Below are 25,050 nucleotides of genomic sequence, written 5' to 3' on the forward strand. Positions count from 1 at the left end.
GCGGCCTTGAGTTAAATACAGAACTGAAGCCACTATAACCATATTCCCCTCTAGGTAGCACAGGTGCTAGAAAAAACTGACACTGGAAAATTGTTCTGAGGCAGCTCTGCCCACCACTGTTCTTTTTAAATGTCTTTCTGGGCCAGGCGCGGTGGCTCACGCCTGTAATCCCAGCACTTTGGGAGGCCGAGGCGGGCAAGGCAGGAGGTCAAGAAATCGAGACAATCCTAGGCAACATGTAAAACTGTCTCTACTAAAAATTCAAAAGAATTAGCTGGGTTTGGTGGCGTGCGCCTGTAAGTCCCAGCTACTCGGGAGGCTAAGGCAGAATAATCACTTGAATCTGGGAGGTGGAGATTGCAGAGCTGCCTGAGACGGTGCCACTGCACTCCAGCCTAGCAACAAAGCAAAACTCCGTCTCAAAAAAAAAGTCTTTCTGGCCAGGCATGGTGGCTCACACCTGTAATCCCAGCACTTTGGGAGGCTGAAGTGGGCAGATCACTTGAGTATCAGGAGTTCAAGACCAGCCTGGCCAAAATGGTGAAACCCTGTCTCTACTAAAAATACAAAATTTAGTTAGGTATGGTGGTAGGTGCCTGTAATCATCCCAGTTACTCAGGAGGCTGAGGCTGGAGAATCACTTGAACCCAGGAGGTGGAGGATGCACTGAGCCAAGATTACACCATTGCACTCCAGCCTGGGCGACAGAGCGAGACTCCATCTCAAAAAAATAAAATAAAATGTCTTTCCAAGAATAACATATTTCCTTTAAAATCTGCTTCAGTCATGAAGTCCTTTTAATACCCTGTTAAATAAAGGAGGGCTAAAATATGAAAATGGATAATATCCAGCATAATAATCCTTAACATTTTGCAGTTACATAACTCTTGGAACTATATGCAAACCTTGGGGTCTGTATATGTATTTTTCTGGTAATATTATAGTTGCATTATGCTATGAGTAAAAAAGTTTATGAATTTTAGTGTATGGATGGGTTGTGGAAGAAAACAGAGAAACCACAAGCAGAATATTTATACATTTATTTATAATGAAATTATGGTCTACATATTTACAATGTATAGGAAACCAGAGGATAAGTTTATACAAAGCCAGCCTGCAAAGTATTCAAATGTGCAAAAATGACAGTTCAATATCTCAAACTATTCCTGGTTCAGCAGACTAGCTCCTTCACTTTCACACATCAATATTTGATACAAAAAAAGTTCTTTTGGCAAAACCTGTAATGCCAAGAAAAAGGACAAGTTGCAATTTCAGTCATTAAGTCCAAAATCCTATAGCCAGCAGTCAGATCTCTCTATTTTAGCTGCAACCAGTTCTGAGAGAGACAGACCACTGTGTTTCATTTCTGTGATGAGTTCTGACCAGTTTTAGTCAGGAAGTTTTCTCTGACCCAGCTGAAGACAGGATCTTAGAAGGGCAATAAAAACAGTAATGGCTATGAGACCAATGTGCCTGAAGGTGCCAGCTCTGGATCACCCCAATTAAAAACAACAATGAAAAAATAACTTCATTTTCCTATCCAGGATCCAGCTATATCCAACAGTTTTAAATGAGACAGCATTTTCCAAAACAGAAAGAATCCAAAATGAAACAGGGATGCAGATCTGTCAGAATTAAATACTGAAAAGGACGGTCTTAAAGTAATTTCCCCACTAATAAATAGTAAGGCTCTGTTTGTAACCAGTTATGTATCAAAATTGACCAAACAGTAGTAAAATACAAATAAAACTTTCTTTATGTCAGAATTGGGTCTATTCATTTGGAAAAGGCTGGACCAGGTCAAATGTGTATAGGAACGACCCTGTTAGAATGCTTTGTTGGACAAGCACATTTCACGAACTGTTAAAAAGCTTCTGAGATAAGTTTGTGATTCTAATTAAATTTTAACAGATTCTATGCCACTGCAGAAATAAGGATTTTTGTTGTTGTTGTTGTTAAGGAACCCCTTTAAGAAAGGGCGGCACTGAATCTCAAACTTCTGCAAAGTCCAGGTTGGTTCCCAGCACAGGCCCCAGAGTCTTGTTAAATCAAATGCATGCATTATTGCTAAGAAGAGTCACTGAGGGTCAAAACTCTGTTCCACTGTTTCCTAGGGAGCCATCCAGAATGGCATCTGTTGTTTAGCTCGTGGTTGTGATGAAGGATATTGGTATCCCAAACTCCAGCCCTGTGGAAAACTACTTGCATTTTTATGACCTCCATGTTCCTCCTCTTCATCAGATGAATCTGCGGCATAAGCCACCAAGCCAAATCCCTTCTCTGTAGTTTTCATCTTCTTGGCTGGATAATCTAGAATAGAGAAAAACAACCCCAACCCCATCCCCACCAAGGGAAAAAAAAAAAATACCATAAATTCGTTAATTAAAAAAAAAGATGTTAATTTTAAGTGGTTAGTTGGACACCATTTTGAGGTCACAGGGTCAATGGTCACCCAAAAACGTTGAAGATCACAGGAAAAACAGCACCAGCATCAGCAAATGTGAATCCACCAGAACCATGTAAGAAAACAGAGAAAGAAAAAAGAAACACAAAAAAAAGAAAAAAAAAGAAAAAAAGGAAAGTTAGCAAGTGAGTCTCTTGAGGGATGATATTTCACCTTTTAAAGAGTTAAAAGAAAAGAAGTTAAGAAAAGAAAAAAACGTCTTTTCTTCTGTTCATTTTTATGAGTACAAGCAAAGAACAAAATATGCCATGTACCTCTACAGGATTTAGAGTTCTGGGATGCTAAAAAGCAACCTTTTCCTAACAGCCACAAACTGACCATTACTGACCAATAGAGCTATAAGGGGAGATGTGTGGCTTAGCTCCCAATACAAAGCAAAATCAAGTCCGTATCAGATGACGTCCTGGTATTCACACAATATAGGCAACAGGATTTTTAAATGACCTACTACTACTACTCATTAATATTCACTGATGCTATGTATAAAATAAGTCGACTAACTCTTTTCTAGATACACATTGGTTGGAAATAAAAGGTTGTCTGTATATAATTTTTTTAAACTATTTTTTCTCTCTCTGTCTCAAAACACATTGGTTGGAAATCACAGGTTATCTGTATACAATTTTTTAAAAACTATTTTCTCTTTCTCTTTCTTTTTTTTGAGACAGAGTCTCACTCTATTGCCCAGGCTGGAAAGCAGTGGTGTGATCTCAGCTCACTACAACCTCCACCTCCCAAGTTCAAGCGTTTCTCCTGCCTCAGCCTTCCAAGTCGCTGGGATTACAGGCATGCACTACCATGTCCAGCTTAATTTTTCTATTTTTAATAGAGATGGGGTTTCACCGTGTTAGCCATGCTGGTCTCAAACTCCTGACCTCAGCTGATCCGCCCACCTTGGCCTCCCAAAGTGCTGGGATTACAGGCGTGAGCCACCATGCCCAGCCCAAAAGTATTTTCACTGGCTAATAGATTAGAGAGGTTGGATTAAACACCTGAATGAACATCAGGTTAGAAAACTAATAGCTTTATTTATATATATGTATTTATTTATTTATGAGATGGAGTCTTGCTCTATTGCCCAGGCTGGAGGGCAGTGGTCTGATCTTGGCTCACTGCAACCTCTGCCTCCCAGGCTGAAGCGATTCTCCTGCCTCAACCCCCAAGTAGCTGGGATTACAGGGGCCCACCACCATGCCCACTAGTTTTTGTATTTTTAGTAGAGATGGGGTTTCACTATATTGGCCAAGCTGGTCTTGAACTCCTGACCTTAGGTGATCCACCCATCTTGGCCTCCCAAAGTGCTGGGATTACAGGCGTGAGCCACCACGCCTGGCTGAGAAAACTAATAGCTCTAGACCAGTCTTAGTCACTCCCCTGTTCCCCCAGCTATACCACACTCACCATGGCTCCCTGTTAAGGTCCCAGACCCGTTCCTTTCATCGGATTCTGTTTTTATTCCAGTCACTGGAAAGGCTGGTGGAGGCATCAACTGCCTATTGAAAGACAAAATGAAACTTTCTTTCAGACAATTTAAATTTTCTTAACTTATCCAGTGGATTAGAAGTGCAATTAAATCTGCAGACAATCCTTCAAATTCATTTTAACCATTAATTTCAACTGCTTCCACCTTCCCCCAGCCCCTTTATAAAAGTATAAGGCCCATCTACACAGCAATTGCCATGACAAAAATCTAATGAACTGTTATGAAACGATATCAGCTCCTTTCTTATGAAGGTTAATATACTAATGTAAGAAAGGTAAATTCAAGCACTGTGTGGCAGGCTGAACTCCCATATTCATGTACTTCCATCCATGATATTCTAATAATTCTAAAGTAGCAAAAATAGCTGAATTATATAACATTTCTGTTACTGTCTATCCTTAGGAAAATGGCCAAGATGCGGACAATGGAAGTCAAGAAAGATGTCTGAACAAGTAATAAATTATCCAAAGTCAAGTATAACTGCTTCTAAGTCTGTAAAAGGCCTATCATTGTATTTTCCTTCACTGCATCAATTATAACAAACAGACGCATATTTGATTCAAAGATTTCATTTCAGTTTCAGAATACTTAAGCTCATAGCAATGATCACTACTCTGACTAATGGTGCAAACAAATGACATCTGAATACACTTGCATAATTATTCCAACTTACCTGTCCCTCTCTCTCTCTTTGCCTGAGGAACTTGCTGGCTTCGATCCTGCACCTTCAATCTCATTCTGACTGGAGAAGCCTGTACCTAAATTAGTCATATGAATGGGTCCATGCTATGAGCAGAAAAATACAGTGGCATTAGCAAATCTACAACTGCTGTATTGACTTTAGCTCCTTAATGTAACTGTCAAGTGCCTCATCTTTCTGATAAGTTGTAGTAAGTTAAACTACTACAAAGCTCTTTGGGATTTGCTGTGTAACTGTAGTCAAAAGTAGGGATTTTTTTTTCTCTGTAGGACTTGGACAGGGGTGTTATAATTCATTATGCTATCTATAGCCTGTTTTTAACTGACTGCCCATAGCTCAACTAGTTTCTATAAACCTAGCTAGAAACCATAAAAAAATGTTTTGGTTTAAAGAATGATTCAAGGATTCTGACAAAATGGAAAGGTACTTCTGATAAAATTGCACCAAAACTACAAATTAAGAATCTTTTTAACTTTAGTGGCTAACTTTACAATTACATGTACAGAATCACTCCTTTTCTAGCAGTCTTGCGGGGTGGGGAGACTGGAGGGAGATATCATTCTTTTTTAGGTGGAGGGTAAAAGAGCACCACTGAAAGCCAAGATTTTAAATACAAGCCACATATTGGTAGATCAATAGCTTTGAGTGAGATGTGTAAGAAAGTAAGAACTCTCAGAGGCTTTCAAGAGTCTGTTGAATAGGATAAAAAACCTAACCAAAATAAATTCCAGAAAGCAGAAATCCTAGTGCTGGGAGAATGATGTGAATTTATCTTTTTTAAAGGGAGAATATAGTAGGAGAATAAGATGAAGATAGGAAAACAGGGTATTTTATTTAACCTGGTATCCAAGCAGTCCAGATTCCCGTTCATCTGGTAGCTCCTCTGTGAATCGTCTCTTCTGTGCCTGGGGCTGACTTGGGAGTGGGGGCTGGGGCTGGGGCTGGGGCTGGGGGCCAGCAGGCAAGGCAGTTTTGACAGGAGCAGCAGGAATAAAAGGACCACCCATCGGACTCTGGGACCAAAACAAACCAAGGAAGAAAAAAAGTGTGAGAATGCCCAAGGAATAAGTAAACAATGATTACAATATACTTTACGGATCAATAAGTATCTCATGAATTTTGCATCTTCAGGTCCTTAGTTTCCTTCATGTATAATTTGGTAACAGTATCACCTAGCCTTCTCACCTTCATCCTAGGGAAACATGAAATTGACAACCTATATACAGTGCTTTGAACTTTTTTTTTTTTGAGACTGGAGTCTCGCTCTGTCGCCCAGGTTGGAGTGCAGTGGCGCGATCTCGGCTCACTGCAACCTCTGCCTCCCGGACTCATGCCATTCTGCCTCGGCCTCCCGAGCCGCTGGGACTACAGGCGCCCGCCACCATGCCTGGCTAGTTTTTTTTTGCATTTTTAGTAGAGACGGGGTTTCACCGTGTTTGCCAGGATGGTCTCGATCTCCTGACCTCGTGATCCGCCCGCCTCAGCCTCCCCAAGTGCTGGGATTACAGGCTTGAGCCACCGCGCCCGGCCCAGTGCTTTGAACTTTTAAGAAAACTCTGTTGTGCATTTGGGCTACTAGGAGCAAACATGACCATTAACAAACAGAACTCCAACCACTGACAGTCAACATGATTAGCTTTCTGTAATAAGCTTTCTGTAATTCATAAATGCTGCTAATGCTTGTGGAAGAAGTAATTTCATCTTCCACTCCCTTAGTTATTAGTAAGTTACTATGTTAAGATTAAGTCTAATGTTTGAAGATGTTGTTCCAAAAAGGAATAAGGGGTATCAAAAGACAATATATATTACAGAAAAAATAGGCAGGTCTGAAGAGAAAACTCTATACAGCCATGCGTTGCTTAGCAATGGTAATACGTGTTTTGTTTTGTTTTTGAGACAGAGTCTCAGTCTTGCTCTGTCTCCCAGGCTGGCGTGCAATGGTGCGATCTCGGCTCGCTACAACCTCTGCCTACTAGGTTCAAGCGCTTCTCTTGCCTCAGCCTGCCGAGGGACACTACAACCTCTGCCTACCAGGTTCAAGCGTTTCTCTTGCCTCAGCCTGCCGAGGGACTACACGCACGTGCCACCATGCACAACTAATTTTTTTAGTACTTGTGATCCACCTGTCTCAGCTTCCCAAAATACTGGGATTACAGGTGTGAGCCACTACGCTGAGTGAGCCACTACGCCAGTGCGAATGTTTTGATAAATGCACTGCAAGGCGATTTTGTCATTGAACAAATGTGTACTTATACAAACTTAAGATGAAAATAGCCTACTACACACATAGGCTATATGGTATGGCCTACTGTTTCTAGGCTACAATCCTGTATAGCATGTTACTGTACTGAATGCTGTAACACAATGGTAAGTATTTGTGTATCTAAATGTAGAAAAGGTACAGTAAAAATATGCTACTACAATTTTACAGAACAAGCATCATATATGCAGTCTATCACTGACTAAAACGTTGTAGGGTGGCTGACTGTATTAATAACACAGCTAACATTTATTGACAGATTGGATCATCTTACTTAATCCTCGCAAACCTCTTAGATTTTTATCACTGTGCCCATTTTACATCTAAGGAAAACCAAACCCTAGACAAGTCAAGTTACATCCCAGTATCACACAGCTCAAAAATGGGAAAGCATGATGAACCCTGTCAATCTAATTCTAACTCCCAGCTTTTTTTTTTTGAGTTTTGCTTGTGACCTAGGCTGCAGTGCAGTGATGCGATCTTGGCTCACTGCAACCTCTGCCTCCTGGGTTCAAACAGTTCTCCGGCCTCGGCCTCCCAAGTAGCTAGGATTATAGGTGCCCACCACCACGCCCAACTAATTTTTATATTTTTAGTAGAGACAGGGTTTCACCATGTTGACCAGGCTGGTCTTGAACTCCTGACCTCAAGTGATCCACCCGCCTCGACCTCCCAAAGTGCTGGGATTACAGGTACATGAGCCAACACGGCCACCTTAACTCCCTGCTTTTAACCACTCTGCTGTATTGCTTCCCAATTACAAAGGACTGACATTCAAAAGTGGGGACCTACAGAGCTGTCTAAATATAAAAATTAAAATAATTTCGGCCGGGCATGGTGGCTCATGCCTGTAATACTAGCACCGTAATCCTAGCATTTTGGAAGGCCAAGGCCACGGATCACCTGAGGTCAGGAGTTCATGACCAGCCTGGCCAAAATGGTAAAACCTCATCTCTACTAAAAATACAAAAATTAGCTGGGCGTGGTGGCATGTGCCTGTAATCCTAGCTACTCGGGAGGCTGAGGCAGGATAATCACTTGAACCCAGGAGGTAGAGGTTGCAGTGAGCCAAGATCACACCACTGTACTCCAGCCTTAGCATCAGAGTGAGATTCTTCTCAAAATAAAGTAACGGTGGCTCACGCCTGTAATCCCAGCACTTTGGGAGTCCGAGGTGGGTGGATCACGGGGTCAGGAGATCGAGACCATCCTGGCTAACAAGGTGAAACCCCGTCTCCACTAAAAATACAAAACAATCAGCCAGGCGTGGTGGAGGGCGCTTGTAGTCCCGGCTACTTCGGAGGTTGAGGCAGGAGAATGGCATGAACCTGGGAGGCGGAGCTTGCAGTGAGCCGAGATGGTACCACTGCACTCTAGCCTGGGTGACAGAGCAAGACTCCGTCTCAAAAAATAATAATAATAAAAATAAATTAAAATAAAATAAATAAATTTTACCAGGGACCACAAATAAAATTTAGTTCATAGTTTTTCTGTTATACACTGTGCAACCCCCTTCAGTGCTCACAGCCCACAGGTAAGGGGGCTGGGCAATGGTTTGAGGCTGCCATTTACTCTGGCATGGGTACACTATGAGAGGCCCACAGCGAAGGACCCACCATAAATCCATTACCATGCTCTCATGAAGTCTCTCCCCTGCCTCTAAGACCAGTATATAAACCATCCAGATTATCATCCAGACATCTACTCTTTTCCTACAATTCTACTTTCATGATTTAAGAAATTGTGGCTGGCCGGGCGCGGTGGCTCACGCCTGTAATCCCAGCACTTTGGGAGGCCGAGGCGGGCGGATCACAAGGTCAGGAGATCGAGACCACGGTGAAACCCCGTCTCTACTAAAAATACAAAAAATTAGCCGGGCGCGGTTGTGGGCGTCTGTAGTCCCAGCTACTCGGGAGGCTGAGGCAGGAGAATGGCGTGAACCCGGGAGGCGGAGCTTGCAGTGAGCCGAGATCGCGCCACTGCACTCCAGCCTGGGCAAAAGCGTGAGACTCCGTCTCAAAAAAAAAAAAAAAAAAAGAAATTGTGGCCAAGTACGGTGGCTCACATCCGTAATCCGACTTGGGGAGGCCAAGGCAGTCAGATAATGAGGTCAGGAGATCAAGACCATCCTGGCTAACACAGTGAAACCCCATCTCTACTAAAAATACAAAAAAATTAGCCAGGTGTGGTGGCAGGTGCCTATAGTCCCAGCTACTTGGGAGGCTGAGGCAGGAGAATGGCGTGAACCTGGGAGGCAGAGCTTGCAGTGAGCCGAAAGGTGTCACTGCACTCCAGCCTGGGTGACAGAGCGACACTCCATCTCAAAAAAAAAAAAAAAAAAAAAGTAAGTATACATTTCTTAAGTTATAAAAGAAACATGCCAGCATTTATAATCCTTACATTTGAAAAGTTTATATATCTCTTACATAATGTTTATTTTTTTTGAGACACGGTATCTCACTCTGTCACTGAGGCTGGAGTGCGCTGGCACCATCTTGGTTCACTGCATCCGTGACCTCCTAGGCTCAAGGGACCCTCCCACCTCAGCCTCTTAAGTAGCTGAAATAAAGGTATGTGCCACCATGTCCAGCTAATTTTTTTGTAGAGATGGGGTCTCACTATGTTGCCTAGGCTGGTCTCAAACTCCTGCGCTAAAGCAGTCCTCCTGCCTCGGCCTCCCCAAATGCTGAGATTATGTTTCCTCCTAAGATGTGAAATTGTAACTCAGTTCCAATCACTGAGAGGTGTGGTGAAGGTAGCCCCATTCTCCTTGAGGACTTTGTTAACATTGCAAAGGCAAGGTTAGGCAAACAATGGCCAAGGGTATAGCAAACTATGATTGTGGCCTGCCACCTGTTTTGTAAATAAAGTTCTACTGGAGTACAGCTATGCTTATTCATTGAGGTATTATCCATGGGCTGCTTCTGCACTACAACCACCGAGTGTGATAGTTGTAACAGAGAATGTATGGCCCTTAAAGCCTAAAATATTTGCTATCTGACCCTTTATAGCAAGTGTGCCCACCAGCCCTACTTTAAAAAGTTATTTGGTGTGCAAGACTGTGAAAATATAAACTTTAGGATGACATACACACATACACGCTAATCCAAAATATTCAGGTAGGTTGGTAGTAGGAACACAGAAGACAGTAGGAAAAAAACATTCCACATTACATGATTTATTTCTGGAATACCACTACTTCCCCTCTTTCCCCAGTTTTTCCTAAATTCAGTAGTATCTTGTTGCATATCCTGACATCCTACCTGTCCAGTGCTAGCTGGAGGCTGCACTTGTGTTATCGGGTATTGTGTTGGCACAGGTGGAACTCCAGTAGGTAATGCCGGCAAGACTCCAGGTGCTAATGAAACAGCTGGTGGCACTATGCTTGGTACTCCGTAGGGAGGTTGAACTGGCTGCTGAGGAGGGGGAACAACAGGGTAACCAGACTGATAGCCATTGGATGGATAATATGGTGGTTGAGGAGGGACACTACTTATAGCAGAGGGTTGTGTATAGCCTGAGGGGGAAGAAAAAAAGTGTTTAATCAGCTGCAGCAGAATGAGACAATTTAGCTGAATATTAAACTTAATATCTAGGGAAGAAAAATACTGAGGCATGAATGGCTTTCCAAATTACCCTAAATTAAAGGGAACATTAATAGTGCCCTGGCACAGTCTAGCCTCCAGTATCATAATTACACATAACTATCACTAGCAAAATATTTTTTAAACACTTCAAGATGTACACACCTGGTAAAGGTACAGCAGTATTAATCTGATTCACAAATCTAGAATATTCAGCATGAACCTGAAAGAGAGGGGGAAACAAATTAACATGGGACAGCCCAAGCTGTGTACTTACAAGGGTCTGATTATATAATTCTAGGACCAAAGCCATTAGCAATTAAAATATATCTACCGATATTCCAATCAAATTTAAACTGGTTTAACCTACTTTTTTTTTTTTTTTTTTTGAGACATAAGTCTCGCTCTGTCACCCAGGGTGGAGAGCAGTGGTGCGATCTCGTATCACTGCAACCTTTTTTTTTGAGACAGTCTCACTCTGTCACCCAGGCTACAATGTAATGGCAAGGTCTCAGCTCACTGCAACCTCCACCTCCAAGGTTTAAGTGATTCTCCTGCCTCAGCCTCCCAAGTAGCTGGGACTACAGGTGTGTACCACCACACCCAGCTAGTTTTTGTATTTTTAGTAGACATGGGGGTTTCACTATGTTGGCCAGGCTGGTCTCCAACTCCTGACCTCGTTATCCACCCGCCTTGGCCTCCCAAAGTGCTGGGATTACAGGCATAAGCCACCGCATCCAGCCCACCTCAACATTTTAATAAGGCAGATCTATAAATTATTAAGCCAATTTTGGGCATTAGGAGCATGAATAATCCTGAATCCCCTAAAGTATACTCAATTCTGGGGTACAAAATCATTTAGAAAGCCACAGAAATTAAGTAACTAGGAAATTTCCAAGTTGTTAGTATAACTGATGAGACCTCATTCATTCACATTTACTGGGTGACTTTTCCTCAAGGTTTACTCACAGTTTACTAAGGGTTTAGTATTTTCCTCATACTTCCTTCCTATATATTATTAAGTCCATAACCTCAAGTACCAACAAAAAGATGGGAAATGGTCAAGAAAATTATCTGGTACAAGGGTTGGTAAATCAGGTGATATGTAAAAAAACAAAGGAAGTAAAAAAACAAAACAAAGTAAAAAAACAAACAAACAAGGCCAGACGCAGTGGCTCATGCCTGCAATCCCAGCACTGTGGGAGGCCGAGGCGGGCAGATCACGAGGTCAGGAGATCGAGACCATCCTGGCAACACAGTGAAACCCCGTCTCTCCTAAAAATACAAAAAACTTAGCCGAGCATGGTGGTGGGCATCTGTAGTCCCAGCTACTCAGGAGGCTGAGGCAGGAGAATGACGTGAACCTGGGAGATGGAGGTTGCAGTGAGCTGATATTGCGCCACGGCACTCCAGCCTGGGCGACAGAGTGAGACTCTGTCTCAAAAAAAAAAAAAAAAAAAAAAAACAACACCATAAGCTACCCAATAAGGTACCAGAGAACACAAGATTGAACATATTCAGTCCAAAACCTGATTTCCTTTAAGTGCTATAAAGACAGTCCTAAGGTTTAACTTTTGGTTGTTTACAGAAAAAAAGAATGCATAACCAAATGAGCAATCATCCCCCAAACATGTCTAACTGGTTTCAAATTATTATAGCTCTACCCTTACTTCAGACTGGAGCTATGCTAATATAAGCCAAAACCAACACAATGGGCCGGGCGCGGTGGCTCAAGCCTGTAATCCCAGTACTTTGGGAGGCCGAGGTGGGCGGATCACAAGGTCAGGAGATCGAGACCATCCTGGCTAACATGGTGAAACTCCTTCTCTACTAAAAATACAAAAAATTAGCCGGCTGTGATGGTGGGTGCCTGTGGTCCCAGCTACTCGGGAGGCTGAGGCAGGAGAATGGCGTGAACCTGGGAGGTGGAGCTTACAGTGAGCCGAGATAGCGCCATTGCACTCCAGCCTGGGTGACAGAGCGAGACTCCAACTCAAAAAAAAAAACAAAAAACAAAAAACAAAAAAATAGAAAACCAACACAATGACCAGGTGCTAGGAGAGAGGAGAGGCATGGGATGATTTCTCTCTCAGACTCCAGAAGGAATCAATTCTGCCAGCACCTTGATTTCGGACTGCTTCCTGAACTGTGATAGAATAAATTTGTGTTATTTTAAGCCACCCAACTGCAGTAACTTGTTATAGCAGTACTAGGAAACTAAACAGGTGAAAGAAACAGTTAAGACATACTCCAAAACGGCAACTGCTTTTCTGAATGAGTACCAGACAAATACAACTCACTGTTTGCAAAAGATTCTCACAAAGCTTCTTGGCAGCAGCCAGGCCTTCTGGTTTGGGGTGACTGCAAAGAAATAACCAGGAATTCAAAGGAGAGAAAAATAAATAAAAGATGCAGAATGCTGCTTTCATTTTTCATGCTATTTTACAAATCTACATTAATATATTCACTGTAGCTCAAAATCTAGGCCTCTGAAAATCACAAAACAGAAACACAAAATAACAAGTCTTTAAAAATATATCTATTATCATTACCACAAATATTTTATTAGTCTTTCTCTGAGTAATGGTACTTCTTGATATAAAAATATTTTAAAGTTCATAAAATTACTATAAAATGTATTAATATTGATACAGGTTTAAATGAAAATTATTTCAGGCTTATCACAGCTCACTTTAAGATTCACTTTTTTTGGCCAGGTGTGGTAGCTCACGCCTGTAATCCCAGTACTTTCGGAGGCCGAGACGGGCAGATGGCGAGGTCAGGAGATCGAAACCATCCTGACTAACACGGTGAAACCCCGTCTCTACTAAAAATACAAAAAATTAGCCGGGCGTGTTGGTGGGCGCCTGTAGTCCCAGCTACTCTTAGAAGGAGTCTCGCTCTGTCGCCCAGGCTAGAGTGCAGTGGCGCCATCTTGGCTCACTGCAAGCTCTGCCTCCCGGGTTCATGCCATTCTCCTGCCTCTCAGCCTCCCGAGTTGCTGGCACTACAAGTGCCTGCCACCATGCCTGGCTAATTATTTTTGTTCTATTTTTAGTAGAGACAGGATTTCACCATGTTAACCAGGATGGTCTCGATCTCCTGACCTTGTGATCCGCCTGCCTAGGCCTCTGAAAGTGCTGGGATTACAGGCCAAGATTCACTTTTGTACAGACTTGTAAAAAACCAAAAGACTTGAAAGAGACAATTCCGTCTCCTAATTCAGTAATTTCTCTTTTTTTTTTTTTTTTTTTTGCGATGGAGTCTTGCTCTGTCGCCCAGGTTGGAGTGCAATGGCGCAGTCTCAGCTCACTGCAACCTCCACCTCTGGGGTTCAAGCACTTTTCCTACCTCAGCCTCCTGAGTTGCTGGGATTACAGGTGCCTGCCACCACACCTGGCTAATTTTTTTTTTTTTTTTTTTGAGACAGAGTTTCACTCTTGTTGCCTGGGCTGGAGTGCAATGGCATGATCTCGGCTCACCGCAACCTCTGCCTCCCAGGTTCAAGCAATTCTCCTGCCTCAGCCTCCGTAGTAGCTGGGATTATAGGCATGTGCCACCACGCCTGGCTAATTTTGTATTTTTAGTAGAGACGGGGTTTCTCCATGTTGGTCAGGCTGGTCTCGAACTCCCGACCTCAGGTGATCCACCCACCTCGGCCTCCCAGTGCTGGGATTACAGGCGTGAGCCACTGCGCACACCTGGCTAATTTTTGTACTTTTAGTAGAGACAGGGTTTCACCGTGTTGGCCAGGGTGGTCTCGAACTCCTGACCTCAACTGATCCATCTGCCTTGGTCTCCCAAAGTGCTGGGATTACAGGTGTGAGCCACCACACCTGGTTTAAGACAGGGTCTCACTCAGTCACCCAATCTGGAGTGCAGTGGTGCAAACACAGCTACCTGCAGCCTTAACCTCCTGGGCTCAAGCCATCCTCCTGCCTCAGCTTCCTGAGCAGCTGGGATTATAGGTGTGCACCACCACATCTGGCTTTTTTTTTTGAGATGGAGTCTCGCTCTGTTGCCCCGGCTTGAGTGCAGTGGCACCATCTTGGCTCACTGCAAGCTCCATCTCCCGGGTTCACGCCATTCTCCTGCCTCAGCCTCCTGAGTAGCTGGGACTACAGGCGCCCGCCACCACGCCCAGCTAATATTTTGTATTTTTAGTAGAGACAGGGTTTCACCTTGTTAGCCAGGATGGTTTCGATCTCCTGATCTCATGATCTGCCCGCCTCGGCCTCCCAAAGTGCTGGGATTACAGGTGTGAGCCACCGCGCCCGGCCTAATTTCTTTAATTTTTTTGTAGAGATAGGGTTTCGCTATGTTGCCCAGGCTGGCCTCAAACTCCTGGGCTTAAGTGGTCCTACGCCTTGGCCTCCAGAAGTGTTGGGATTATAGGCATGAGCCACCGTGCCCCAATTCTACAATTTATTTAACTAATTATAATTACTCCTAGCATTTACCTAAATCCCTCATGTTACTATTAATTACACCCGGTTTTCTCTTGCTCCTTCTGAATCACTCCTGACTGTACCAACAAGTTGACAAGAATTCACATGTCCCCTGCCCTATGCATCCATACCTGATGTAAATATACATAGGCTCAAAAGCTTCTCGGCCAGATGCTGGCTCAATGCAGCCTGAACCTTTGCCCCGCAGGAAGACTTTGGCACCTGTTTCAATCTGAATGTGCTGCAAATAGGAGCAGCCTGGACCTTCCACTTTCTCCTTGACGTTAAAAGTGGGCACAGCATGTTCTAGACCCACAAATAATTTATCTTGAACATAATGCATCTGTAGGAAGAAAAGAATACTTCGTATTAAACAGCGAATATATAATTAAATCCTCAATCTTTGAAATAAGTCAATAAGAAATTATAGCAAAGACAGTCTCCTGTAAAACTGGGATAGAGTGTTGGGTAGTACAGTCAGCCCTGTGATACTCTTCAGTGAAGGCTGCTCTCTCCAACCCTTTTTTCTAGGAGGAATGTATCAGCAAAGTCTTGCTTCATCAGACTCAGCCTTCTTAGTCCTCCAGTTATCATCAAGTTTACAAATAAACTAAAAGCACTAACTTCAAAATGTACAATACCTTCTGCTCTATCAATCTCCTTTGTAGAACATATCAATATGAAGAGATATGTGCTCACGTGTTCATTATATTGTGGAGAGCTAGATAACACACTAACAGAATACCTATAGCAGGTAACTTTCGGGATTGGAATTTAATGATTTTTTCTTCTTCTTTATATGTATTACTTGGCACATCTTTTCTTTTTTTTTTTTTTTGAGATGGAGTCTTGCTCTGTGGCCCAGGCTGGAGTGCAGTGGCATGGTCTCGGCTCACCGCAACCTCCACCTCCCAGGTTCAACCAATTCTCCTGCCTGAGCCTCCCGAATAGCTGGGGTTACAGGCGCCTGCCACCATGCCCAGGTAATGTTTGTATTTTTAGTAGAGATGGGGTTTCACCATGTGGTCAGGCTGGTCTCGAGTTCCTGACCTCAAATGATCCACCCACCTCGGCCTCCCAAAGTGCTGGGATTACAGGAATGAGTCACTGCACCTGGACGGCACATATCATTTTTATAGAAATGATAAAGCTATTCATGATCCCTCCCCAAAACATACCCCTGACTGGAAGGGAGGCTTCTGGCTAACAGCTGGAGACAACTGAGCGATAGGTGCTGGCTGGTGATAGACAGTTACTGTTGCACCATTAAAAGTCGGACTTGTTCCTGTGGCAGCTTTTACCACTCCATTGGTGATAATTTCTTTGATCCGGTTTACAGCTCCTTGGAAAAACACAAACAGTAAAACTGAATGGAATGAACTGACTAGTGCCCAGGCAGGCCAGTGTTCAATCACTCACACGTAAATCCGCTTTATACGTTACCCAAGTATGCGGCTGTCAACCCCTCTAAACTCCCATACAAATTCATGTACAGTTCATGAACAAGGGCTAGAACAGCCATCAGGGACAGTTTGCCAACTTGCTATACAGACCCCTGTACTTTGTTCTTCACAAAAAGTGCTACGTGAGCCAAAAACATTACTTACTGTCCACTAATTCCCGTGTCTGGCCCTGAACATGAAGATATAATGGACGATCCCTATAAAGAGAAACAAAAAAGGATGATCTCAACGTGGTCAAAACCAAAAAAGGAGTCAAATGGGTCACCAGATCTAATTTGTAATGTTTCAAGTTTCCAAATAACCAAAAGGGACTATATACATTAGAAGGGTTTTTGCTAGCTAATGTCTGAGAACATGCCTTAACAGCTGGGGAACAAATAAACTTCTTGATCTTAAAAGTCAACTGGCCAACAGATTTCAGATCAAATCTGTTCTTATAGATTCACTACCATTATTTTCCAGTCTATGGAGATAACCCAATATTTAAGAACAGAATTCGTTTTTGCTGGCTGTCTAATAGGTTATAAACAAATGTGGTCCTGTCTATCCAAATCAATGGGGCAAGCCGGGTGCTGTGGCTCATGCCTGTAATCCCAGCACTTTGGGAGGCTGAGGTAGGCAGATCACATGAGGCCAAGAGTTTGAGACCAGCCTGGCCAACGTAGCAAAACCTCATCTCTACTGAAATTACAAAAATTAGCCGGCATGGCGGCATGCCTGTAGTCCAAGATACTGAGGAGGCTGAGGCACAAAAATCGCTTGAACCCAGGAGGTGGAAGTTGCAGTGACCCAAGATCATGCCACTGCACTCCCGCTCGGGCAACAGAGCCAGACTCTGTCTCAAAAAAAAAAAACACACACACACAAAAAATTAATGGGGAAAGATTGATCATGCATATAGAGAAATCTCTTAAGGCCCACATCAACTGATAATTTAGATTCTAAATGTGAAGATGACTTAAATTATAATAAAGTGATCAATAACCATATACAGTTAATAAAAAGTGGCAGGTAAAAATAACTTTTTAAAGACAAAGTTCAAAACAGCAACCAACACATATAGAAAGTTTAAATATATTCTTGGGGCCAGGCACAGTGGCTCACGCCTGTAATCCCAGCACTTTGGGAGGCCGAGGCGGGGGGACCACCCAAAGTCAGGAGTCAAGACAATATTGCCAATATTGTGAAACCCCATCTCTACTAAAAATACAAAATGTAGCTGGGTGTGGTGGCACACGCTTGTAATCCCAGCTACGTGGGAAGCTGAGGCCAGAGAATTGCTTGAACCCAGGAGGCAGAAGTTGCAGTGGGCCGAGATGGCGCCACTGCACTCCAGCCCAGGTGACAAGACCAAACACTCCATCTCTAAATAAATAAATAAATTCTTGGCTTGGGGTAGGAAGTAAATTTTGTTACTTATTTTGTGTAGTTTAAGCTAATGTTAAAAATGTTGCATTTCCTAAGTACCTATCAACCAACAGTGAAGAGAAACTCAAACACTGAATGATGGAAGGAATGAAATGAAACAGATTAAGTCTTTACCTGAATAATCACAACGTATAACCATCATAAAGACAAAAAATATATATATGAGCCCATTTGTGAGGGTAATTATTTCCACAGAAAAAAGTTAAGTAGTATATACATGGCCGGGCGCAGTGGCTCACGCCTGTAATCCCAGCACTTTGGGAGGCCGAGGTGGGCGGATCACAAGGTCAGGAGATTGAGAACATCCTGGTTAACATGGTGAAGCCCCATCTCTACTAAAAATACAAAAAATTAGCCGGGTGTGGTGGCAGGTGCCTGTAGTCCCACCTACTCGGGAGACTGAGGCAGGAGAATGGCATGAATTCGGAAGGCAGAGCTTGAAGTGAGCCAAGATTGTGCCACTGCAATCCAGCCTGGGTGACAGAGTAAGACTACATTTCAAATTTAAAAAAAAAAAAAAAGGGCCGGGCGCGGTGGCTCAAGCCTGTAATCCCAGCACTTTGGGAGGCCGAGATGGGCGGATCACGAGGTCAGGAGATCGAGACCATCCTGGCTAACACGGTGAAACCCCGTCTCTATTAAGAAATACAAAAAACTAGCCGGGCGAGGTGGCGGGCGCCTGTAGTCCCAGCTACTCGGGAGGCTGAAGCCGGAGAATGGCGTAAACCCGGGAGGCGGAGCTTGCAGTGAGCTGAGATCCGGCCACTGCACTCCAGCCTGGGTGACAGAGCGAGACTCCGTCTCAAAAAAAAAAAAAAAAAAAAAAAAAAAAAAAAAAAAAAAGGAAGTATATATATTATTTCTGCAGATCATATGGCACAGAAAAAAGAAAAAAAAAGTATATACATTAAATGTTAGTGGTATCTTCTTTTACACTTTCCTATAATTTGTTTCCTCCAATAAAAACATTAAATGTGAAATAAAAGTCCAAAACAGCTCCCAACAGCTTGTATCTGTTTGATAGCCAGAATTCTGCTATACAGTGTGCACACACATACCCCTCAAACCTCGAATCAAATATCATGTACACATATTACCTACGGATGAAAAACATGAGGCTAATGTGAGTCATACACCCAACCCTTCCATAAACAAGAGAATACGTACCCTGGTCCCACTTTGGCTTTTTCCTCAGTTGTCATGAACCTCCCTCGAGTTGATACTGCAGCCCCACTAAGGCGGCTGATCTAAAAAAGGAAATGTTCAATTAAGAAGATGTGGCAATTGGTTGATTTCAATGGCAGACAGATTTTCTTCCCATTCATTCATTCGACCAAGTAAGAAGGAATGAATTCTCTCCTATATCTGAAATTTTTATTCCATGGTTTCTTACTCAAACCAATACAGAGAATTCATTTATACCCATTTCATTATCTTCCTCTGAAGTTAAATTAAACCCAGTCCTGACTTCAGAGACTATGACCCAAACTCACTAATAAATATCTAACACCTGTCTATTTAGAGGTCTTCTTTATCTGAATCCACTCACCACCTTCCCCAAAGAGTCCCAATGCCTCCTCACCTCATCTTGAGTCTGTCCTCGAGTCAGCAAGTTCCTACATGTGAGAGGCACATCATTAATTTCTACTTCAGCTACCACCAGGTCATCCTTGCTTTTATTGCTAGTTAGGCCTTTGCCAGGAGCCTGAAGCTAGAAAAAAGAGAAATTAGATTAAAAAGTTTTTATGGTGAGATAAAGTCTTATTTTTTTTATTTTATTTATTTATTTACTTGAGATGGAGTCTCTTTCTGTCGCCCAAGATGGAGTGCAGTGGCATGATCTCAGCTCACTGCAACCTCCACCTCCCGGGTTCAAGCGATTCTCCTACCTCAACCTCCTGAGTAGCTGGGATTACAGGTGGGTACCACCATGCCTGGCTAATTTTTCTACTTATAGTAGAGATGGGGTTTTGCCATATTGGTCAGGCTGGTCTCAAACTCCTGACCTCATGATCCACCTGCCTTAGCCTGCCAAACTGCTGGGATTACAGGCATGAGCCACCACGCCCGGCCTATTTTTTTATTTTTATTTTTTCTTGAGATGAAGTCTCACTCTATCACCCAGGATGGAATGCAGTGGCACAATCCCAGCTGACTGCAATCTCCGCCTCCCAAGTTCAAATGATTCTCCTGCCTCAGCCTCCTGAGTAGCTGGAATTACAGGTATGAGCCAATAAACCCAGTTCGTTTTCGTATTTTTAGTAGAGATGGGGTTTCACCATGCTGGCCAGGCTGGTCTCGAGCTCCTGACCTCAGGTGATCCACCCACCTTGGCCTCCCAAAGTGCTGGGATTACAGGCATGAGCCACTGTGCCCAGCCTAGATAAAGCCTTTTAGTCGTCCAAAATACAACTATCTTTTCCCAAATCCCGCACCTCCCTACCCTTCCCTTCATCTGCCTGTAAACACAGTTGGTCTTTCTTCATAAACAAATTAACAAGCAAACAAAAACCTCACTAAACAAAGTCAATCTGCTTGAAGGCCACAATGAAGATTTCTCTGTGACCTTAGCCCTATGTGCATTTTTATGACCACCTAATTATAGAAGCTCTAGGGACCAGAGGCTACAGCCTTCAAAAAGAAAATTAAAGAGCAAAGTTATGACACTCTATAGCTCAGTTAGTTGGCTGTACATGGAATAAAACATAATAGAAGGTAGAGAAGCAATGCACACAACACATATACCTCAAGCATATAATAGGAAGTTGTTTTTGTGCCACTCCCACAATCATAACATAAAATCCAACTAATTCCATCCTTGTAAAGTTCTCAAAAGCCCTTAAATTGTATCTAACTAATCATTCCTCACTCTATTACGGAAGAACAAAGAAGAATGAAAAGCCAGTAAGATGGTAAAACCTGATCTAGTTTCTTTCAATTTAAACTACAAGGAGTTCGTGACCAGCCTGGTCAACATGGTGAAACCCCAACTCTAGTAAAAATACAAAATTAGCCGGGTGTGGTGGTTCGTGCCTGTAGTCCCAGCTACTCTGGAGGCTGAGGCAGGAGAATCGCTTGAAGCCGGGAGGCACAGGTTGCAATGAGCCGAGATCACGCCACTGCACTCCAGCCTGGGCAACAATAGTGAAACTCCGTCTCAAAAATAAATAAATAAATTACAAAAAAAAAGGCTGGGCCGGGTGGCTCACTTGAGCCCAAGAGTTTCAGACAAGCCTGGGCAACATGGCAAAACCACATCTCTACAAAAAATACAAAACATTAGCTGGGCATGGTGGCATGAGACTGTAGTCCCAGCTACTCAAGAGGCTGAGGCAGCAGTAAGCAGTGATTGCGCCACTGAACTCCAGCCTGGGCAACAGAGCAAGACTCTATCACACGAAAAACCAGACAGACAGAAAGAAAGAAAGACAGAAAGACGGAAAGAAAGAACGAATGAATGAACCAACCAAACAGGCTCATGCCTGTAATCCCAGCACTTTGGGAGGCTGAAGCAGTCTGAGCAACATGGCAAACCCATCTCTTCCAAAAATAAAAAAAAAAATTAGCCGGGCACGGTGGCATGCGACTGTAGCCCTACTACTTGGGAGTACCTACTACTTGACTGTGTCACTGCAGTCACTGCCTGGGCAATCAAGCCAGACCCTGGGACCACAGGCATGCACCACACCTAGTTAATTGTTTTTGTCTTTTCTGTAGAGACAGGGTTTCAGCATGTTGCCCAGGCTGGCCTTGAACTCCTGGCCTCAAGTGAACCACCCACCTGCCTTAACCTCCTGAGTAGCTGGGACTACAGGGGCCTATCTCCCCAGTCTATGTCTAGAAGGTAAGATTGTTTACTTTGTGCATTACATACATTTTTTAAATGTGGAGGCAAAACTAAATACAAACTCAACAATATCACCTTACCTTTATTTAACCCCCTATAGTATTCATTTACATTATCATCTCAATGAATCCTTATGACCGCCTTTAATAGTACTTATCAATGTTGTCTAAGAGAACTTTTGGTGACAGGTGTTCTAGTCCATCACTCCAATATGGTAACCATTTAGCCACATGCGTCTGTTGAGCACCTGACACGTGGCTAATGTGACTAAAGGTCTAAATTTTAAATTGTATTTTGTTTGGTTTTGCTTTGCTTTGCTTTTTGCTTTAACAACAGGAATTTATTTCTCACAGTTATGGAGGCTGATAATGTATTTAAATTAGTTTTATTATTTAGACAAGGTCTCACTCTGATGCTCAGGCTGGAGTGCAATGGCAAAATGACAGCTCAATGCAGCCTCAAGCTCCTAGGCTCAGGTGATCTTTCCACCTCAGCCTTCCAAGAATCCAAGAAGAATGACAGAGGAGCTGGGACTACAGGTGTGAGCCACCACACCCAGCCCCTTAATTTTAACTTAAATTGCCACATGAGGCTAGTGACTACTGCACTACACAATGCAGGTATATATTACCAATGAGAAAGCTGAGTTTCGTTATGCCAAAGCCATGTAACCAGTAACTGTGGATTCTGGGTTTCAAATTGTGGATTCTGGGTTTTTAGGTTTTATGATTCTAAATCCAGTGTTTATGTATCCTGCTGAGGTCAACTACCTAAAGATTATTATTTTAAGGGAAAAAGAGAGCTTAAACGATTAACATCGGTATTAAGAATCTTAATATATAAGAAGCATTACATCTTTGTCAAGATGCTTTTAACTTTTCCTCATAAAACAATCTTTGCAAACAATAGGCTGCACATGGTGGCTCATACATGTAATCCCAGCACTTTGGGAGGCCGAGATGAGCCTGATCAACATAGTGAGACCCTGTCTACTAAAAATACAAAAAAAAATTAGCCGGGCATGGTGGCATGCACCTGTAATCCCAGCTACTTGGGAGGCTAAGACAGCAGAATCACTTGAACCCAGGAGACAGAGGTTGTAGTGAGCTGAAATCACCCCACTTCTGCACTTCAGGCTGGGCGACAGAGTGAGACTCTGTCAAAAAATATATAAATAAATAAAACCCTACAGGTTCTAATTAGAGATGACACTATGGGGCTCACTTGATTTACCTGAACTTCTCTTTTGAGTTCAGGGAAAAAGGACATATATTAAAAACATGTTATGTTGCTTTAAATGACTATGGAAATAGAACTTAAGTTGAACTAAGTGGACAAGGACAAGACAAGGTATTTGGTCCATAAATGTAATCAGCCCAATCAAAAATGCCTCGTAAGTATGTATTTGTAACAAAATGTCTTCTGGAACATTCCAAAACTAAATGATCTCTCAACTACTATATCCATTTTATCCTTTACTAACACAAATTATTATATGATTACAGGATTACAAACAACTTTTTTTTTTTTTTAAAGACGGAGTCTCATTGGGTCGCCCAGGCTGGAGTGCAGTGGCATAATCTCAGCTCACCACAACCTCCGCCTGCTGGGTTCAAGCAGTTCTCCTTGCCTCAGCCTCCTAACTAGCTGATTACAGGCGCGCGCCACCATACCCGACTAATTTTTGTACATTTAGTAGAGACGGGGTTTCAACATGTTGGTCAGGCTGGTCTCGAACCCCTGACCTCGTGATCCACCTGCCTCAGCCTCCCAAAGTGCTGGATTATAGGCGTGAGACACCGCGCAATTCACCGTTTTAGTGGCAAAACAACCACTAAATTCGCAATTCAAATACCTTCTCAGAAGCATTCTGTGTTGGTTTCAGCTTTCCTTTTGCCATGAGCATGGCATTGATCTTGGCAGCCACAGCAGCAGCAGCATCCAAAGCACCTGAAGGAGCAGCTGTGGTGCCCCCAGGACTTCCCCCACTGCTGGTGACCTCCCCACCTGGGGCCGCTGGCGGGAGGAAGAGAAGTGGGGCTGGAGCTGGTTGGTCCCATTTGCTGCGTCGCCTACACGTAGAAAAAGGAAAACATTAGGCCCCAAAGCTTTCATGTATGTTATTCTTTCCTTACTACGCCTCAGCACCCCATTTTCCCTCTATTATATTCCACTTACACTTCCGAATCACCTTTTAAATCTAAAACTCCCCTCTCCTTAAACAATTATTGCTACATTTAACAAACCCCCCACTTTCCACCCTTCCCCAAAATCTTTCCTTTCTACTGTCCCCTATATCAAAAGACTCCACTCTATCCTGCACGCTCTCGTTTACGCCTTCCCCTTGGCTCGCCCTTCCAAAAGTCCCCGTTTCCCTCCTCCCTCGGATCCCAGCTGGCCCTTTAAGGGCCCCAGGCCTGCTCAAGATCCTTCTCCCCAAACGTCCAACCCTTTACTTCCTACTTAAGGGGCCCTCCACCCTATACGCAGCTTCTCAGGGTGCCTCCGCGCCCCAGTGCTCGCTCCGATGCCCTCGCCCCTGAAGCCGTACCCGCCAGCTCCAGGATGTGTCGCGCTCCCCGCGGACATGGCGACCGGTTCTACTCAACCACCCGCCAACTACCCGACTACCACCTTCTCGTCACTTCCGCCCCCAACGCTCTTACGCACAGCCTTTTCCGGTCGTGAGGCCGAGCGGTTCCGGTGAAAATGTCGATTCCGATTGGACTCTTGACGATTTAAAGGCGTCTGGCGTTTCTGAAACTGGTAGGGTGTGATCTTCCGGGTTGCGCCTTACCCTTAAGAAAGATGGCTGCTATGCCTACTATAGATGCGGAATCGGGCCTAGCTGAATCCATCTTTATCGTGGGCATGTTGTGAGACTCGAAGACAATACGCATGAGTCAGTAGATTAAACAGGTTTTTCCTCAAATTCCGCTACGTTTGTGTTGAGTCCTAGTTTCTGTCTGGGGAGACAACCTTCCCGCGGCTTTTGCCCGTTTCACGTTTCTGTTACTTAGGAAAAGGAAAAGGATTCGTTGCAAAGATCATTTCAAGAATTTCTCTGTCTGTTTGGTCCATTTCTGTGCACCAAGCAGGGAATATAAAGATAAAAAGATGAATAAGCCGCAGGCCCTGCCATTCTGGTACTCTCAGTGTGGCAAGGCAGATACGCAGGCAAATATGTGTGATAGAGTTGTATATTAAGCAAAGGTCGAAGAAGATAAGCTGCACATCTTGGGGGAGCGTTAAGAACGGGAAGCTAAAAAGCCGGTAGAGTGCTGGAGAAGCGATCAAGCGTAGGTTATGGAGCACCCTGTTCTGGGATCTGTGTACTTAACGGTTGAGCTGGCTGGAGTGCGGGAGGCCAGGA

General features: G+C 43.5%; 2 protein-coding genes and 2 non-coding genes across 7 annotated transcripts in view; 1 reads left to right on the forward strand and 3 right to left on the reverse strand.

The window, feature by feature from the left end:
* LAMTOR2 (late endosomal/lysosomal adaptor, MAPK and MTOR activator 2) overlaps nucleotides 1-25,050 on the forward strand; it is a 334,290-nt gene that overhangs the window by 165,383 nt on the left and 143,857 nt on the right. The gene's annotated exons all lie outside the window — the stretch shown is intronic.
* On the reverse strand, nucleotides 1,026-24,345 carry KHDC4 (KH domain containing 4, pre-mRNA splicing factor). 4 transcript variants are annotated; one of them, XM_050753314.1, is made up of 14 exons: nucleotides 24,229-24,345; nucleotides 23,533-23,749; nucleotides 19,413-19,541; nucleotides 18,998-19,077; nucleotides 16,547-16,599; nucleotides 16,118-16,281; nucleotides 15,071-15,282; nucleotides 12,792-12,852; nucleotides 10,657-10,714; nucleotides 10,171-10,424; nucleotides 5,487-5,660; nucleotides 4,621-4,733; nucleotides 3,866-3,957; nucleotides 1,026-2,310 (listed from the first exon to the last, which is right to left on the reverse strand). In XM_050753314.1, the coding sequence occupies exons 1-14, from the start codon at nucleotides 24,264-24,266 to the stop codon at nucleotides 2,111-2,113; spliced, it is 1,845 nt and encodes a 614-aa protein (XP_050609271.1). In that variant the 5' UTR covers nucleotides 24,267-24,345; the 3' UTR covers nucleotides 1,026-2,110. The 4 variants fall into 4 exon arrangements, with proteins under 4 accessions (XP_050609271.1, XP_050609282.1, XP_050609301.1 ...); XM_050753325.1 differs by having other exon boundaries at nucleotides 1,026-3,957; nucleotides 4,621-4,705; nucleotides 24,229-24,323; XM_050753344.1 differs by lacking the exons at nucleotides 1,026-2,310; nucleotides 3,866-3,957; nucleotides 4,621-4,733; nucleotides 5,487-5,660 and having other exon boundaries at nucleotides 10,073-10,320; nucleotides 24,229-24,323.
* Nucleotides 8,406-8,542, reverse strand: LOC126945344 (small nucleolar RNA SNORA42/SNORA80 family). The gene has a single exon (XR_007722423.1). It is a non-coding gene; the product is annotated as a small nucleolar RNA SNORA42/SNORA80 family (small nucleolar RNA).
* Nucleotides 15,399-15,527, reverse strand: LOC126945377 (small Cajal body-specific RNA 4). The gene has a single exon (XR_007722432.1). It is a non-coding gene; the product is annotated as a small Cajal body-specific RNA 4 (non-coding RNA).

The sequence above is a fragment of the Macaca thibetana genome, chromosome 1 (genome assembly GCF_024542745.1).
Source record: "Macaca thibetana thibetana isolate TM-01 chromosome 1, ASM2454274v1, whole genome shotgun sequence".
Lineage (NCBI taxonomy): Eukaryota > Metazoa > Chordata > Mammalia > Primates > Cercopithecidae > Macaca > Macaca thibetana.

What these genes read in the sequence shown, in the direction of transcription:
- KHDC4 (XM_050753314.1), bottom strand. Translation starts at nt 24,266, where the DNA reads ATGTCCGCGGGGAGCGCGACACATCCTGGAGCTGGCGG. An exon ending in ACACATCCTGGAGCTGGCGG is followed by an intron (nt 23,750 to 24,228) that starts GTACGGCTTCAG and finishes TTCTACGTGTAG; the next exon opens with GCGACGCAGCAAATGGGACC. An exon ending in GACACGGGAATTAGTGGACA is followed by an intron (nt 16,282 to 16,546) that starts GTAAGTAATGTT and finishes TGTTTTTCCAAG; the next exon opens with GAGCTGTAAACCGGATCAAA.